This window comes from Lygodium microphyllum, chromosome 22 (assembly GCF_053477565.2).
Source record: "Lygodium microphyllum isolate KBCC chromosome 22, Lygodium_microphyllum_v1.1.10, whole genome shotgun sequence".
In the NCBI taxonomy this organism is placed as follows: domain Eukaryota; kingdom Viridiplantae; phylum Streptophyta; class Polypodiopsida; order Schizaeales; family Lygodiaceae; genus Lygodium; species Lygodium microphyllum.
This window is the reverse complement of record NC_141156.1, coordinates 137,893,631-137,906,706: the sequence shown is the minus strand read 5'-3', so window position 1 is coordinate 137,906,706 and position 13,076 is coordinate 137,893,631. Positions and strand designations below refer to the sequence as shown.

General features: G+C 41.7%; 1 protein-coding gene across 1 annotated transcript; it reads right to left on the bottom strand.

Annotated features, from left to right (window-relative positions):
- Positions 1-5,346: 5,346 nt before the first annotated feature.
- Positions 5,347-8,070, bottom strand: LOC148017672 (GTP cyclohydrolase 1-like). The gene is made up of 2 exons (XM_087662979.1): positions 7,482-8,070; positions 5,347-6,986 (listed from the first exon to the last, which is right to left on the bottom strand). The coding sequence occupies exons 1-2, from the start codon at positions 7,789-7,791 to the stop codon at positions 5,647-5,649; spliced, it is 1,650 nt and encodes a 549-aa protein (XP_087519105.1). The 5' UTR covers positions 7,792-8,070; the 3' UTR covers positions 5,347-5,646.
- Between the last annotated feature and the right edge of the window lie 5,006 nt (positions 8,071-13,076).

Here is a 13,076-nt window from a genome sequence, read left to right as displayed (position 1 = left end):
CGGTTAAGAATCAATTAGTAGGGTATTCATGAATGTGTGCAAACGAGATGTGGAGGGATGTGTCCCCACACTTAAAACGTGAACATATCGATTTGACTAGTCAATAGGAGCCTAACACTTAACCATGACCTATACCCTTGCGTCCCCACACTTAAGACATGTTACACACATAAATAAACAGAAGAGGTATGGTTAGAAACACTTAGACCATTCAATTGGTTGACGTAGATCATCGTCGACAGGTTGTTTGTCGAAATCAATCCATTGAAGGTTCCAAGGTATATGTATAGGAAAATGGAAACATACCAAATCGCCAGTGATGGTAATGTCCCTTGAACCTCACCTCTCAATTGATTGAAGGGAAAATATATCATGCGCAGCACCCCCTCTGTCTCTCATGCTCTGTTGATGAATACAAGAGGGCAACTCAATTCCAGACACCCATTGATTTAATCCTTATTGCCACTTGTGCAAAGGACACTATCATCTTCTTCCGTCTCTAATGATGCCATCATCATCAACCTAATCCGGTGCCCTCGCTAACAATATGGGCTATGTACACAGACTGATCATCCCTCCTGTATTCAACATTCTTTCCTTGTTTAGCGCAATTTTCTTTCTTCTTTTTTTGCAGTCTCTCTATGTTCCTTTAACTCTATAATTGTTTTCCTTCTATTGTGCACTCTCACAAAGATTCCATCCAAATGCCATGATCTTAGCAAACTTAGAAAAAATGTTAGAACAAAACTTGCTACTAAGGTTAGCTCAAATACCTCGAACTTGATAGTCATTGTGTTTTCACAAACACCTTCCAATCATAGAAGTTAGAGTATGCCTCATTCTTGCACTCCAAGAAATACATCCACATATATCTTCTGAAACAATCAACAATCAATAACAAATACTTGGCTTTCCCAAGGGATGCAGTGCCCATAGATCCATATAAGTCAATGTGCATCGACTCTTGTGGCATAGCTCTCCGAGAAGCAACCTATGGATGAGGTTGCCTATGCTACTTGCCCCGTAAGCAACTAGGGCACAAGATTTGAATAGGAGAAAAATCTAGAGGTCCCTCCACTACCTTCTTCCATGAAGCCTTCTGCATGGAATCAAAATTCATGCACCCATAATGGGCATGCCAAAGTAGTCCAAGCTCATGGGAAGTCTACATAGCAAGGGCAATGAGCTTATAATGCCCACCCTCCTGAGTATCTACTCAAAGAATATAACCAGTGATAAATCCTCAATAATCATAGCCAACTGGGTAAAGACCACATGAGTACCTAGCTATGTTAAACCATGGATAGAATATTAAAGCCAAAATCTACTACATATAGGACTTCAATCACTACTGAATTTGGATGATTACACTAATGGTAACAGAACCCCCTCTAGAATGAAGAATTTGAAGGCAATCCTATCGGTAGGTCATATGGGAAGTGGCTCCATTGTCAACAAGCTATGGCTACTTCTTAGTGGAGGAAGCAAGGGTTGCTTCCTCAACCTCAAATAGATGCATAAAAATAGATTTTGATAGTAGTAAGGGTGTCCTTTGAGTCCTTCAAAACATCATTTGGCTTCAAATAAGAGTACTTTTGCCAACAATTCTCAAGATGAGTGCCCTTTCCACAATGTGGGCACTTGGGCTTAGACTTCTTCTCACCCCTTTTTCTCATCCTTGTTGCCATCATGTTTCATATTGTTGTTTGCCTTCTTGTTCCCCCCATTTGCACCTACTGTAAGCTTTAGTAGAGCCGAATCCATTGGCTCATATCTCTAAGACAAGTGGGGCTTCCTCCCAAAGGAAAACTGGTGTAGAAAACATTATAGTTAGGAGATGGTAGGTGAATACAAATAATCATTGCCATATCCTCCAAATATATCCTCCATTTTGTTTAAATGATCCTTCATATAAGGAGACAAATCAAACCAAAGCATGGGAAGCTTCTTGTCCAAGGTGATACCATGGGTAAAAGTCTTCTAATGATAGAGAGAAGATAGCTTTGTCCATACTTTTACCACCATCTTTAACCTGCAAATATGAACAAGGATAGAATCCTACATGCTCATAAAGAGAAAGGTCTAGGTTAGAGAGTTAAGCCCATCCAAAGGGCTACATGATCCATAGATGAACACATAGTGAGATCCTACACGAGCTGAGAAATAGGGGTAGTCACAAAAGCCCAAAGATCAAATGTATCAAGAACACTCCACAACAGGACCAAAGAAATAATTAGATTCATCCAAGTGATCTTTGGATAGAGAATGAAAATATGCAACCATATAGGTGTCATCATAGGCATCCTAGGGCCAGAAGAATGAGCCCTATGGGAGACATAAAGAGAAGGAGGAGATGGTTATTTCGATCTTTGCAACCTATCACATGATGATTCCCATGCAAAATGGGATTTTGATCTTCGATCTTCACAATGATCTCAACATCTATCAAAGGAAGTAGAAATAGGCTCCTCATGTAAGTCATCAAAGCCTTGGAATTGGTGATAATCCATGTCTCTAGACTTGCATACACACTAAATCTATCGTGTTTTTCTGCAGAAGAGCGTGAATAGAGAGAATAATCAACTACACCTACAAGACATCCCAAAGCATCAATGAGGGCACTGGATCAAGCTAAAGATGATAATGGCAACTCTAGAGACAAAGATGGAGACGTAGTGTGTAACCTACAAAAGACAAAAGATCATCTGCTCCAACTACTAGGAGGGGGAACTATAAATATCTTAACACCCCCAAATTTGGTCAACCTAAAATCTACCCCTAAAAATGCAATCAACCTACACCAAAACCAATTGATCAACCATGTCTAGTTGCCAAAATGCTAACATGGCACTCTCAAGGAAGATTGCTAATGTCTAAGGCTACATAACCTCTAGCAAGATGTGCAGTAGTGAAACCAAAAGATTAGTCCCGAAATGTGTCCACTATATACAAATACTTCTCAAACACCTTCACCTCTCCCCCCTGTATTGTGGAGGAAAAATCATGGCAAGAGCTGAAATAGCAAAATGCAAACCTAAAATCATCCTCTCCCTTATAGTTACTCTATTAGAATAGAATCTCTCCCCTCTAAGACTTAGTGAAACTATAGGTGAGCTTCAACAATATAAGACCTCGAGTCTAGATGGTCTTCCCAATGAATTCTACCACGCATTTAAGGAAGTGCTCATAGCCCCTGGTTGGTTGCTTGGAAAGGAACTCTTTCTCATGGGCCTCTATCTCACATCATAAATGCAAGGGTTATCAAGCTCATACACCAAAAAGATGACAAAATGAATTCATCAAAGGAAGATTCATCCTTGACTCCATCATTGCTCTTTAGAAGGGTATGGAGCATGCTCAAGATACAAGGCAAGACTTTGTCTTCCTTAAAGATAGAGTTTGATAAAACATATGATATATTAGAGTGGAATTTCATCTTTTAATCACTACAAGACATGAGGTTTCGCAAAAGGTTTATCAAGTTTATCACGAGTCTCTTTGGGGTTCAAAAGTAGTTGTCAATTGTGCCCTTGTGCCTTCCTTTTCCCTCAAGGAAGTCAATTAGCAAGGCTGTCCACTGGTTGCATTACTACTTGCAATAGCTAATGATACCCTAGGATGACTAGTTGAAGTTGAAACAAGGGAAAGTAGCCTAGCACACATTACTCTCCTTGGTGCTCCTTGCCCAAGTAGAAAGGTGGATTAGATACTCCAAATTTAGAAATCATGGCTGATATATTAGCAATGAAGTGGGTTGCCTTAGCTAACTATCTCTAGAACTCCTAGCTCTCACTCAAGGACAAGGGTAAAGGGGCCAATAAAGTGATGCCCCCAAAGACTAGCCCCTTTACCATGTCAGAGTGAAGCTCAACTTCACCCTTTCATGATCCTTCAAAGACTCAATTTGGTTTTTGGTTCTTTTCTGTGCGTGTGTGTGATTCTATTGTTCACCACCGCTTACAAGAAGCCCACAAATACTTCAGAAGGGGACACAACAATAGGAAGATGCTTGAGAATTGCAGTCAACAAACTAAATGTGTACAGACCAAGCAAAAATTTCGACGAGCCTCACTAGTCATCCTAATACTAAACCTCTAGAAGCCAAACCTAGCAAAAGGCATCCAAATAAGAGAGCAATTCAATCCCAATTCATTTTGAATGGGAAACAAGTCAAACTTGCACCCCTACCAAAATTTGGGCCCACAAGTAACAAGGAAACTAAAATCAGAGTGGCACATACATGGACACAAGATCAATGGGAGTTCAAGTTCAAAAACATTTGATCCCCAAACATCCTAGCAAATATCTCTTCACACCTTGGTTGATCATACACAAAGCTATCCATATACGGGGAAGGGCATTGAGAATAGGAGTTGGGGATGGACTCAACACTAGCCGCAGGGCAATTCCTGAAACAATTGCTATCCATTCATGTTTTGCAAGTACAATGAAACTTCTTGGAACTTCCATAATTATATCTTCATGTCTTTTCCACCCCTACTCCACCTGGAAGAAGCTACTCTTGGGGAGGCCAAAGGTATCTCTACAAGTCTAGAAATTGGAATTGGATGAGGACCTTTATTCTCTGAATAATACTTGGCTGCAAAGGAATGAGGCAATTTTTCAAGGTAAATATTCTCTTTCCACACTAAATGGTTCTTTTTGTGGCACGTAGGTAGGGTCTACAAAAAGAGGCCTCATCAAGCATGGCGTGAAGCTGAGGAAAACACAAGGAAGGCTAAACAAAAGTAAAAGACCTTCATAGGAGAACACTGCTTAATGGAACAAGGCATGGAAAATGTCCTCCTGTGTATCAAAAATGTAGCCGCAGAGTAGTGTATATCTTTTAGGGCATATCCCACCTCTCAGAATACCTCATTTTCTCATCCTTGTTCACACTAAACAAAGGATTTTTGCAGCTTGACAGTTCACACATACTTCCTAATAAGCCCAAGAGGAAGCAATGGTTGTAAAGGTGTGTGATATTTTCTTACATGTTTGCTGTGTGTGAAAAGCGCCCTGGCCATTGCTGTTCAAATGAAGGATGTCTGTGAATGTGAACCACTAATTTTGTGAGCATACGTGCTACAGTAGCTACTCATATAAAGCACCTCTAGTCCAGAGCAAATATGAAAACCTTGCAATTTCCATATTAGACATCTGACCTGTGGCAGTTTTGGTAGATTACCAAGTACAAGGTGAACAAATGATCAGTAGAAGTAATCATTGGACGTCAGTTACCCCCTACAGGCTGTATAAAAGATCAGTAGCAGGACTCTAGACTGATTTGATGTAAAGTTCCTAATACACACAATACACAAGCAGTGCACAAGAAACACACATGTATCCACTATAAATTATACTCTCTGAAGGAAACTGCTAGAATCAAAAGACTTACAAGTTACGAAAGCTCAGTCTGCATCAATGACAGACACACTTCCAGCTTTCCTGGTAGAACAGCTCATACTATTGCCCAATTATCTAGCAGTTAGATAGCTTATGGCCAACGAGTAAGCATGCACGCACTCTGGATGCACATGAAGCGATTATTCTGTTGGAAACGTCAGTTTGGTTCGTAGCACAGGTGAAAATTGAATGGGGTAAAATCAATTTGATAAGGAAAATGGCTTTCATCGAACTACTAGCTTAAGCACAAGTTCTCTTTACATGCTGGGAATTTATTTCCTTGAGAAAAGCTAACTTAACCTTGGCATCAGTTGCAAAACGCCCAAAGACAGCAACTGTGGCTGTGCTGCTACCTAGCTTCTCTACACCTCTCGAAACCATGCATATGTGGCTAGCCTCAACAACAACAGCAATACTCTGGACGTTAAACTTACATATAATGGTTTCAGCAATTTGCCTGGTCAGCCTTTCTTGAATCTGAAGCCTCTGACTTAAGGCCTTGATGATGCTCAAAATTGCTGACCTACCAATCAACTCACCTGCCTCAAAATATGCAATGTGAGCTTTGCCATAGAATGGCAACAGGTGATGCTCACAGAGGGAGCAAAAAGGAGCATCAAGCTCAAAAATGAAACTATTTCCATTGATGGTACTAGTGACTGTTAAATCTGCCTTCAAAGCTGACTTATAGGTGTGTCCATTCAAACCCACATATTTCGCATTCCTCTCAAACCATTTAGCTCCCAGATCAGACTCTTGACTCCTCTTTCTGAAGTTCAGAAGCCATTTAACAAAGCGCTTTGGCGTTAACAGAAGTTCCTCATTAGACATATCTACTCCAATTGCATTCAAAATTGTCTTGGCAGCAGCTAACATGGACAAGGAGTTATCACCTGTTTCTGAAGGCATGCTAACATGGTTCTTAATGCCATTTTCATGCGGTCCATTGCTGAAACCATTGTATGTAAGTCCTCTGGGCAATCCACACGCACCTTTATGTGATGAACTACATGGACACCAAGCCTTCTTTATAAAGCCATTATTTTCAGCAGCTTTAAATCTATCAAGGATGATACCATCCAGCTCTAGGATTTCCAGAAACTCATTCCAAACATCATTGCTTCTATCATGAAAGCTGCCTGTGCCAGCTAAGCAATTGAATGTAGGCTTATGCATTTCATCTGCAGAGCAAAGCCTTGCCAGATTCTCGTCATCATAGAGCCCAGGAACAGGGAGATGCAAACACTGCACAACAACAGCAACTCCAAGTGGCCTGATAGACTCCGACAGACCCTCGGTGATTTCTTCAGCCAACCTCTGAGGACTCTGAAGCCTTCGAGCAAATACATCTGCAACTCGTGAAAGTTTGCTCAGCCCAACAACCTGGCGGCCAGAAGAAATGTAGCCGACATGGCAGCACACTTTGAAAGGTAGCAAACAAGCTTCACACATGGAAAACAGATCAATGTTTCGGACTACAACCAGGCCTCCGAAGCCACCTCCACAACCAAATCCGGCTTCCACACCAGCTTCAGGAAACAATGCACCTCCCACAATATCTTCAGTGAGCTGATGGTAACCTGCAACAAGTCAAAAATGAGCCAAAAAAACAACGTAAGCAAGCAAATTCAGATAGAGATCTGAAAAGCTTTGGCATTGTTCCTAACGTTTGCCATAACAAAGCAACAGCAAACCTTGCCATAGTGACTTCCTTCTGACTCTTTTCTTGAGACACAAGAAAAAACTGCTGTTTCACAAAATAAGCTGCTGTTCTGCAGCAGGTTCAGGCCAACTGCCAGACTTTTAGGAGCTTACTATCTTTTCCCTACTAATAAATACCTTCAGCCAGGTGCAACGACATGCGGCAAACTAGCTTCAGACTGATATCTTCTATATGCGGAAGTTTGATGACATTTTCTGACACGGTAGATCCATTCGCAGGAGCGAAATCCATCACTCAGATGTTCTAAGCCTCGCATAAGAAAGTCGATATGGCTAGGGCTTTGAAGAACAAGAGGAGGAGCAGAAAACAAACAGCATGACATATTCCGTTTAAAGAAGGCGGCCGAGCATACCTTTGGTGGCAAACGAGAACGCGCGAGCCACACGGACAGGCGTCTTGGCGAGGCCGCAGCGACGGATGTCTTCGCCGAGGCCGTTGAGCAGCACCTTCACAGCGGCCACCATGTCTGCGGAAACCTCAGCATCCTCCGCTTCGTCGGCGTCCAGGTGCGCGGAGTGGCCATTATTCGCTGCTTCTTCCTGGAGTCTCTCGTCCCCTTCGAGGCAAAAGCCGTTGGCCGAAGGAACGGGAGGAGGAGGTATGGCGGGCTCGGATCCATTGACGCGGCTCAGGAAGCAGCCGCCATCGTTGGGGAGCCCCATGGAGGAGGAGGCCGCGCGCAGGGACGGGCGATGCCGAGACGAGTGAGAGGCTGGAGGCTATCGGATTGTGCTCCTCCACCACACGATCTCCATTCTTGTCTTCTTCTTCGCGGGCCTCACGGTTGTAAAGCTCATCGCCATGGTCGTCGTCGTCGTCGTCATCGGAATGCCAGCCATTGAAGGTAGGAAGAGACCTCTCTCTCTCTCTCTCTCTCTTGGTGGTGGTGGTGCTGCAGCTGGTGTTGAGGAGCCACACGACAAGGGAAGATAGAAATAGGTCCCCAGCCCACAGTGAAAGATTCTCAAAACCTTAACCTTTTTCTTTTTAGGTAGTGCAACAATGAAATTTAACATAGAAGGTGGGGGTAGGGGGTTGTTCACTATTGTATAATCAGAGTGATTTTACTTGATCAGCACACCCCTTTAGGTGCCCCTTCACAAAGAGATATATAGTTACTTAACAATTTACAACTATTTTAGAAACCAAGCTTCATAGGCCTGGCACATGACCTAATGCAGGCCTAAAAAGCTTACGATGGTGATCAGTTTTTAATGTGGCAGCCAAACTTCAATTGAACTATTCAATCCCCTATAAACATGGGGAAATCTTGTGTTTGCCCTCAAACCACACTTCAATTGCCATGGTAAGAGTACGTGTTGGATGTTGGTTGGTTGTGGATCATGGTAGTCTGATGAGGTTAACATTTTTCATTGTTCATGTGCACAAACTCTGTCTATTTATTTACTGCAGTTAGACTTTTGCCTCGACTATGGTTGATCTTGAAGGCCTCATGTGCAAGGCACATCAAAGATCACACACCAACTCCTTTGGAATAGTTGGTAAAGTGCGATGTTCCAACTTGTGAGAATGGAAGAACTAGCAGACGTTTTTTTAGTACGCCAAATTTTGTGATAAGGTGCCAAGACCTCCCATATATGTGAGGTACACCCTTGAAGGATTCTAACAATTGATAAAGAGGAAGGGCTAGAATATGTTTTGGTAGACAACTATTGTTAAAAGATCAATATGTGCAAGCCTGCGCACCATTTTAACATTAAAGGTTTGTTCATTGGCCCATTTTAATGGACAAGATGGCTGCTTGCTCTACTACTAAAATATATGAGTGCCCATGAAGCACCCCCAATTCTACAAGCATGTTTTTTAATTCATAGGAAATGTTTTTTGGGCCGAGTACAAAAAAACCTTCCACCTAGATTCTTTTTCCATATTTTGTAAGTTTTCTTGCTCATATCATGACTAAATAAACTAGTACAAAAACTTAAGAACCTTCTTTATTTTTAAAGCGAAGGCTTGCTCCTAAATGTGGCAATTTACATCTAAATATAACATGTCCACTTCAACTTATGTGTGATGTTCTTTTTTTTAATGCATTATTATGAATTTGAAAAGCCTTATTGCTAGAAAAGGATTATATATGCATATTTAATTGTTCAGTGGGGGCATTGTTTTACGGAACAAGTGCTAAGGATGCAATGAAGAAACATGTATATTGAATAAAATTGATAGTAATTAATAACTAAAGATTGCCATGTCAATGTGGCTAGAAATATAGAGGGTGGAGGTTTAGCAAACCCATCTCTTGGATGGGTGGCGACTAGTCAAGTAGCTATTCCACTAAACTCTTGCCATGTTCAATAAGTTTCATAAACTAAGCTCTAATCCATACAAGGACAATGATGTGTGACTATCTACAACAAGGAGTTAATTTGCTACCCCTCGTTTCACACTCTTTATCGACCAAGTGTGGGGTTAGTTCATCGAGATGACACCCCATTCAAACATAGACCTCACTAAATTTCTTTAGGTTAAGATTTTGTTTCCAATGCAAGGTACACCTAGTGTTCAAAGAGAGGGGAAGAGGCAAACAAGAATAAGAGCCTTGAAAAGAGAGCAATGTACTCTCTCTTCTTCCATTATTCATTCATTTTGTAACACACAAAAGATACTAAGTCTAAGTCACACATACAATGTATGAAAATAGGTCACTAACTGACCAAACACCTCTAACATGCTAAGTTAAGTTTGATTGACTCATCATTATAGCACACAAGACAATGACAACTAGCTATACAACTATACAACTAAGTCAGTGTAGATACTGAGCTTGAATCTTAACACTCCCCCTCAAGCTCAAGTCAACTATTGAACTCCAAGTAGCTCCCTGAAGTAAATAAACTTATCTCTACTAAATGATTTGGTAACAATGTTAGCTACTTGATCTTCAGTCTTCACATGAAGTAGATCTATATTTCCTACAAGTACCATTTTCCTGATGAAATGATAATAAACTTCGATGTGCTTTGATAGATTGGGTTGTTAGCCAATAGCACACTACTCATGTTGTCACAATGCAATGTGACCTTCCTGTCCAAGTGTATATCCAAGTCATGTAATAGCTTCACAAGCCAAACTGCTTCACATGCAGGTAAGGTTGCACCTCAATACTTTGCCTCCGTACTATAGAGAGCAACTGTAGGGTGTAGGCTCTTTATGACCCATCACTTTAGTCATGTATGCAAAATGTCTAGCTAAATACCCACTGTGAGTCAGCTTATCACTAGGCTTTCTGACCCTTTTTGGCCTTCTTAATTGCGGTTCATTATGTGATTGCCTCTGATAAGGAGGTACATACCTGCTTTGTCTTACTTTAGGCATCATAATAGATGGTATACCCAATTCACTATCAAGACTATCACTACCAGGTGACTCATATCCAAATGTAAGCAGGCTAGTAACATCATCAAACATCTTGTCTTTGCCTTTATCTAATCTCCCCCTCATTGACATATTCGTGTTAGTGGATGTATAACCATGATTGTGTAGCCCTCCTGTCCAAGGACTAATAGTAGAAGACACATCACTTGTAGGTCCACTCACTATAGTTCTTGGCCAACTGAATGGCACTCATAGAATCCGAATGCAGTGTAGGCAAATCATCTGTCATACCAATGTCTGCAACCAAACGGCCTAACCAGATAGCCTCCTTGCAAGCCTCTATGGCTGCAATATACTCGGCCTCTGTAGTGGAAAGAGTCGTACACTTCTACACCTTGGACATCCAAGAGATAGCCCCTCCAGCATAAGTGAAGACATAGCCAGAAGTGGACTTCCTATTATCTATGTGTCCTACATAATCAAAGTCAGTGCATCCCACGACTCCTATATCCTGGCTGCCATAATAAAGACACATATCTACTGTGCCCTTCAGGTACTTCATGATACCCTTCATGTTGAGAATCTGCCAATCACACCCTATGTATGCCCCTTTGTATGGAACAACTAGGCTAGGAAGGTGCAATTCATTCTAGGAAGAGAGACAGATCCCATAGGCATAGTGATGTAGTGTGCTATCAAGCAATCCTATATAATGATGTACTTGACTATCACTTTCATATGATGATAATGCAATAGTACTTGTCTCTTTCTGTCAAGTCCCTGTGTCATTGTCAGTCCTACACAAGATTGTGTTTATGAGTTCAAGTCTCAATCTTGAAACCTAATTCACTTGTGTAACAGTTGTCTTCTTTGTCAATGTCAACATGAGTAGTATCTTCATCTTCCATCCTCCATAGCTTCCGCCTTTGCCATGCTCTAGATCCCGCATTTTTCACATGGTATCAGAGCTCAGCTGAGCATGGCTTAGCCCTTTTCTGCTCTCTCTCAGTTCCTCTTCAACTCTGGTCACCACAGTTCCAGCCCATGACTTCATCTCTCAACTCTACCTTCACTTGAGCTTTCATGGCAGCCATAGCCAGCATCACCCTGTCAGCTTGAAGCTCTTATATCTCACTCTACAGGTCAAACCTCCTGGAGCTTCTTTCTAGGAAAGTGTTCCCCTGCTTCCAGAGCTTCTTTTGACACATCAATCATTGACTTTGGGCAAGCATAGCTTCAGCATTGTGAAAATTCTCAATCTCTGCTCTGTGTCTGCCATAGCCAGACAGGACCTACCTCACTTGGAGCTTCCATAACTCCTCAACCAGGCCACTTCAGCTCCTGATTTCTTCTAGGGGATTGTTCTCCTACTCAAGGCGCTTCATCCTGGCACATCAATCGACCACATTGCTACGCCCTGACCCTGGCATTACGGAAATTCATCATCGCTATCCTGAATCGCGCCGTGGTTGTTCGCGCCCTCTGCCTGCATCGTGCTGTCCACGATCTGGACGATTTCCATAGGGCTTTGATAGCCCATGAAGTAAGCTTCCTAGACATGTAAAAATTTTTGAAAATGATCAAGTACAGCTCCTACAATCTGAGAAAAACCAGGCCCCTGTCTCAGAAACCCTAATTCCACCATAGCCAAAATCTCCCAAACTCATTTTTTCTTTCATTTTCTCTCTCCTGACACTCAACCCAAGCCTCTGTCACTCTGATCCACTGTGTTACTGAAGTTCCCAGCAAGAAAAATATTCAAGAAGATAAGCATCAACAAAATCAAAGCATCAAGAATCATCATCAAGTTCAACCATAGTATCTTTTGATACTACATAGTGTGTTTTCACACTACCATTGGTTGTGTCTTCTGACACATTAGATTTCAACTTTGTGCTGGAAAGTTTCAGAAATTTTAAGCTGATTCCATCATGGAAATGCCAAGCATGAAGTCTCTTGGGTGGTTACCTGTCATAAAGAGTAACATTACTCTTATTGCCCATTTACATTGCATGCAAGACTTGGCTATCTTACTTGCAGAAAGACATGGAGCTGTCTACATCAAAGTTCAATCAATGAATCCATCAGAAGATTTTGAGGACATTTCCACTACCTCAAAGATGATACCTTTGCTTGAGGGGGACATGGACATGAAGACTAAAGCTGCAAGCAAAGTCAAAGAAGAAGTAGACCAAATAGACAATGAAGAAGAGAAGAAGGACAAGAAGAAGATCAGCCATGAAGACCAAATGACCACATCATTCAAAGCTGAAGAACCAAAGATGAAAGACAAGAAGATTTTCCATGCTGACAAAGAGAAAGCATATGCTGAAAAAGACCACAAGGGCCTATCGGTCCTTGTCTCTCATTTTCTGTTTTAAAAGCATTGTACTTGCCTTAAAGTTCCTTCATAAGCTTGTAAAAACTCTTCATGTAGCCTTGTACTACAGCCTCTGTACACTTTGTGAGACCCCTGTTACAGCCTCTGGATGTCCACCATGTTTATGGTACCCACACTTAGCCTTTTCTGCGACGACAGCCTCTGGTGTTTTGCCATGTTTGTGGTATGCTCACACTTTGCAGGTGCTGCTCTCGCTAAAGCCTCTAC

Excerpts from the sequence above, each read along its gene's own strand:
- LOC148017672 (XM_087662979.1), bottom strand. The coding sequence starts at position 7,791 with ATGGGGCTCCCCAACGATGGCGGCTGCTTCCTGAGCCGCGTCAATGGA. Across the intron at positions 6,987-7,481 it reads GTTCTCGTTTGCCACCAAAG|GTTACCATCAGCTCACTGAA; the intron begins GTATGCTCGGCC and ends GACTTGTTGCAG.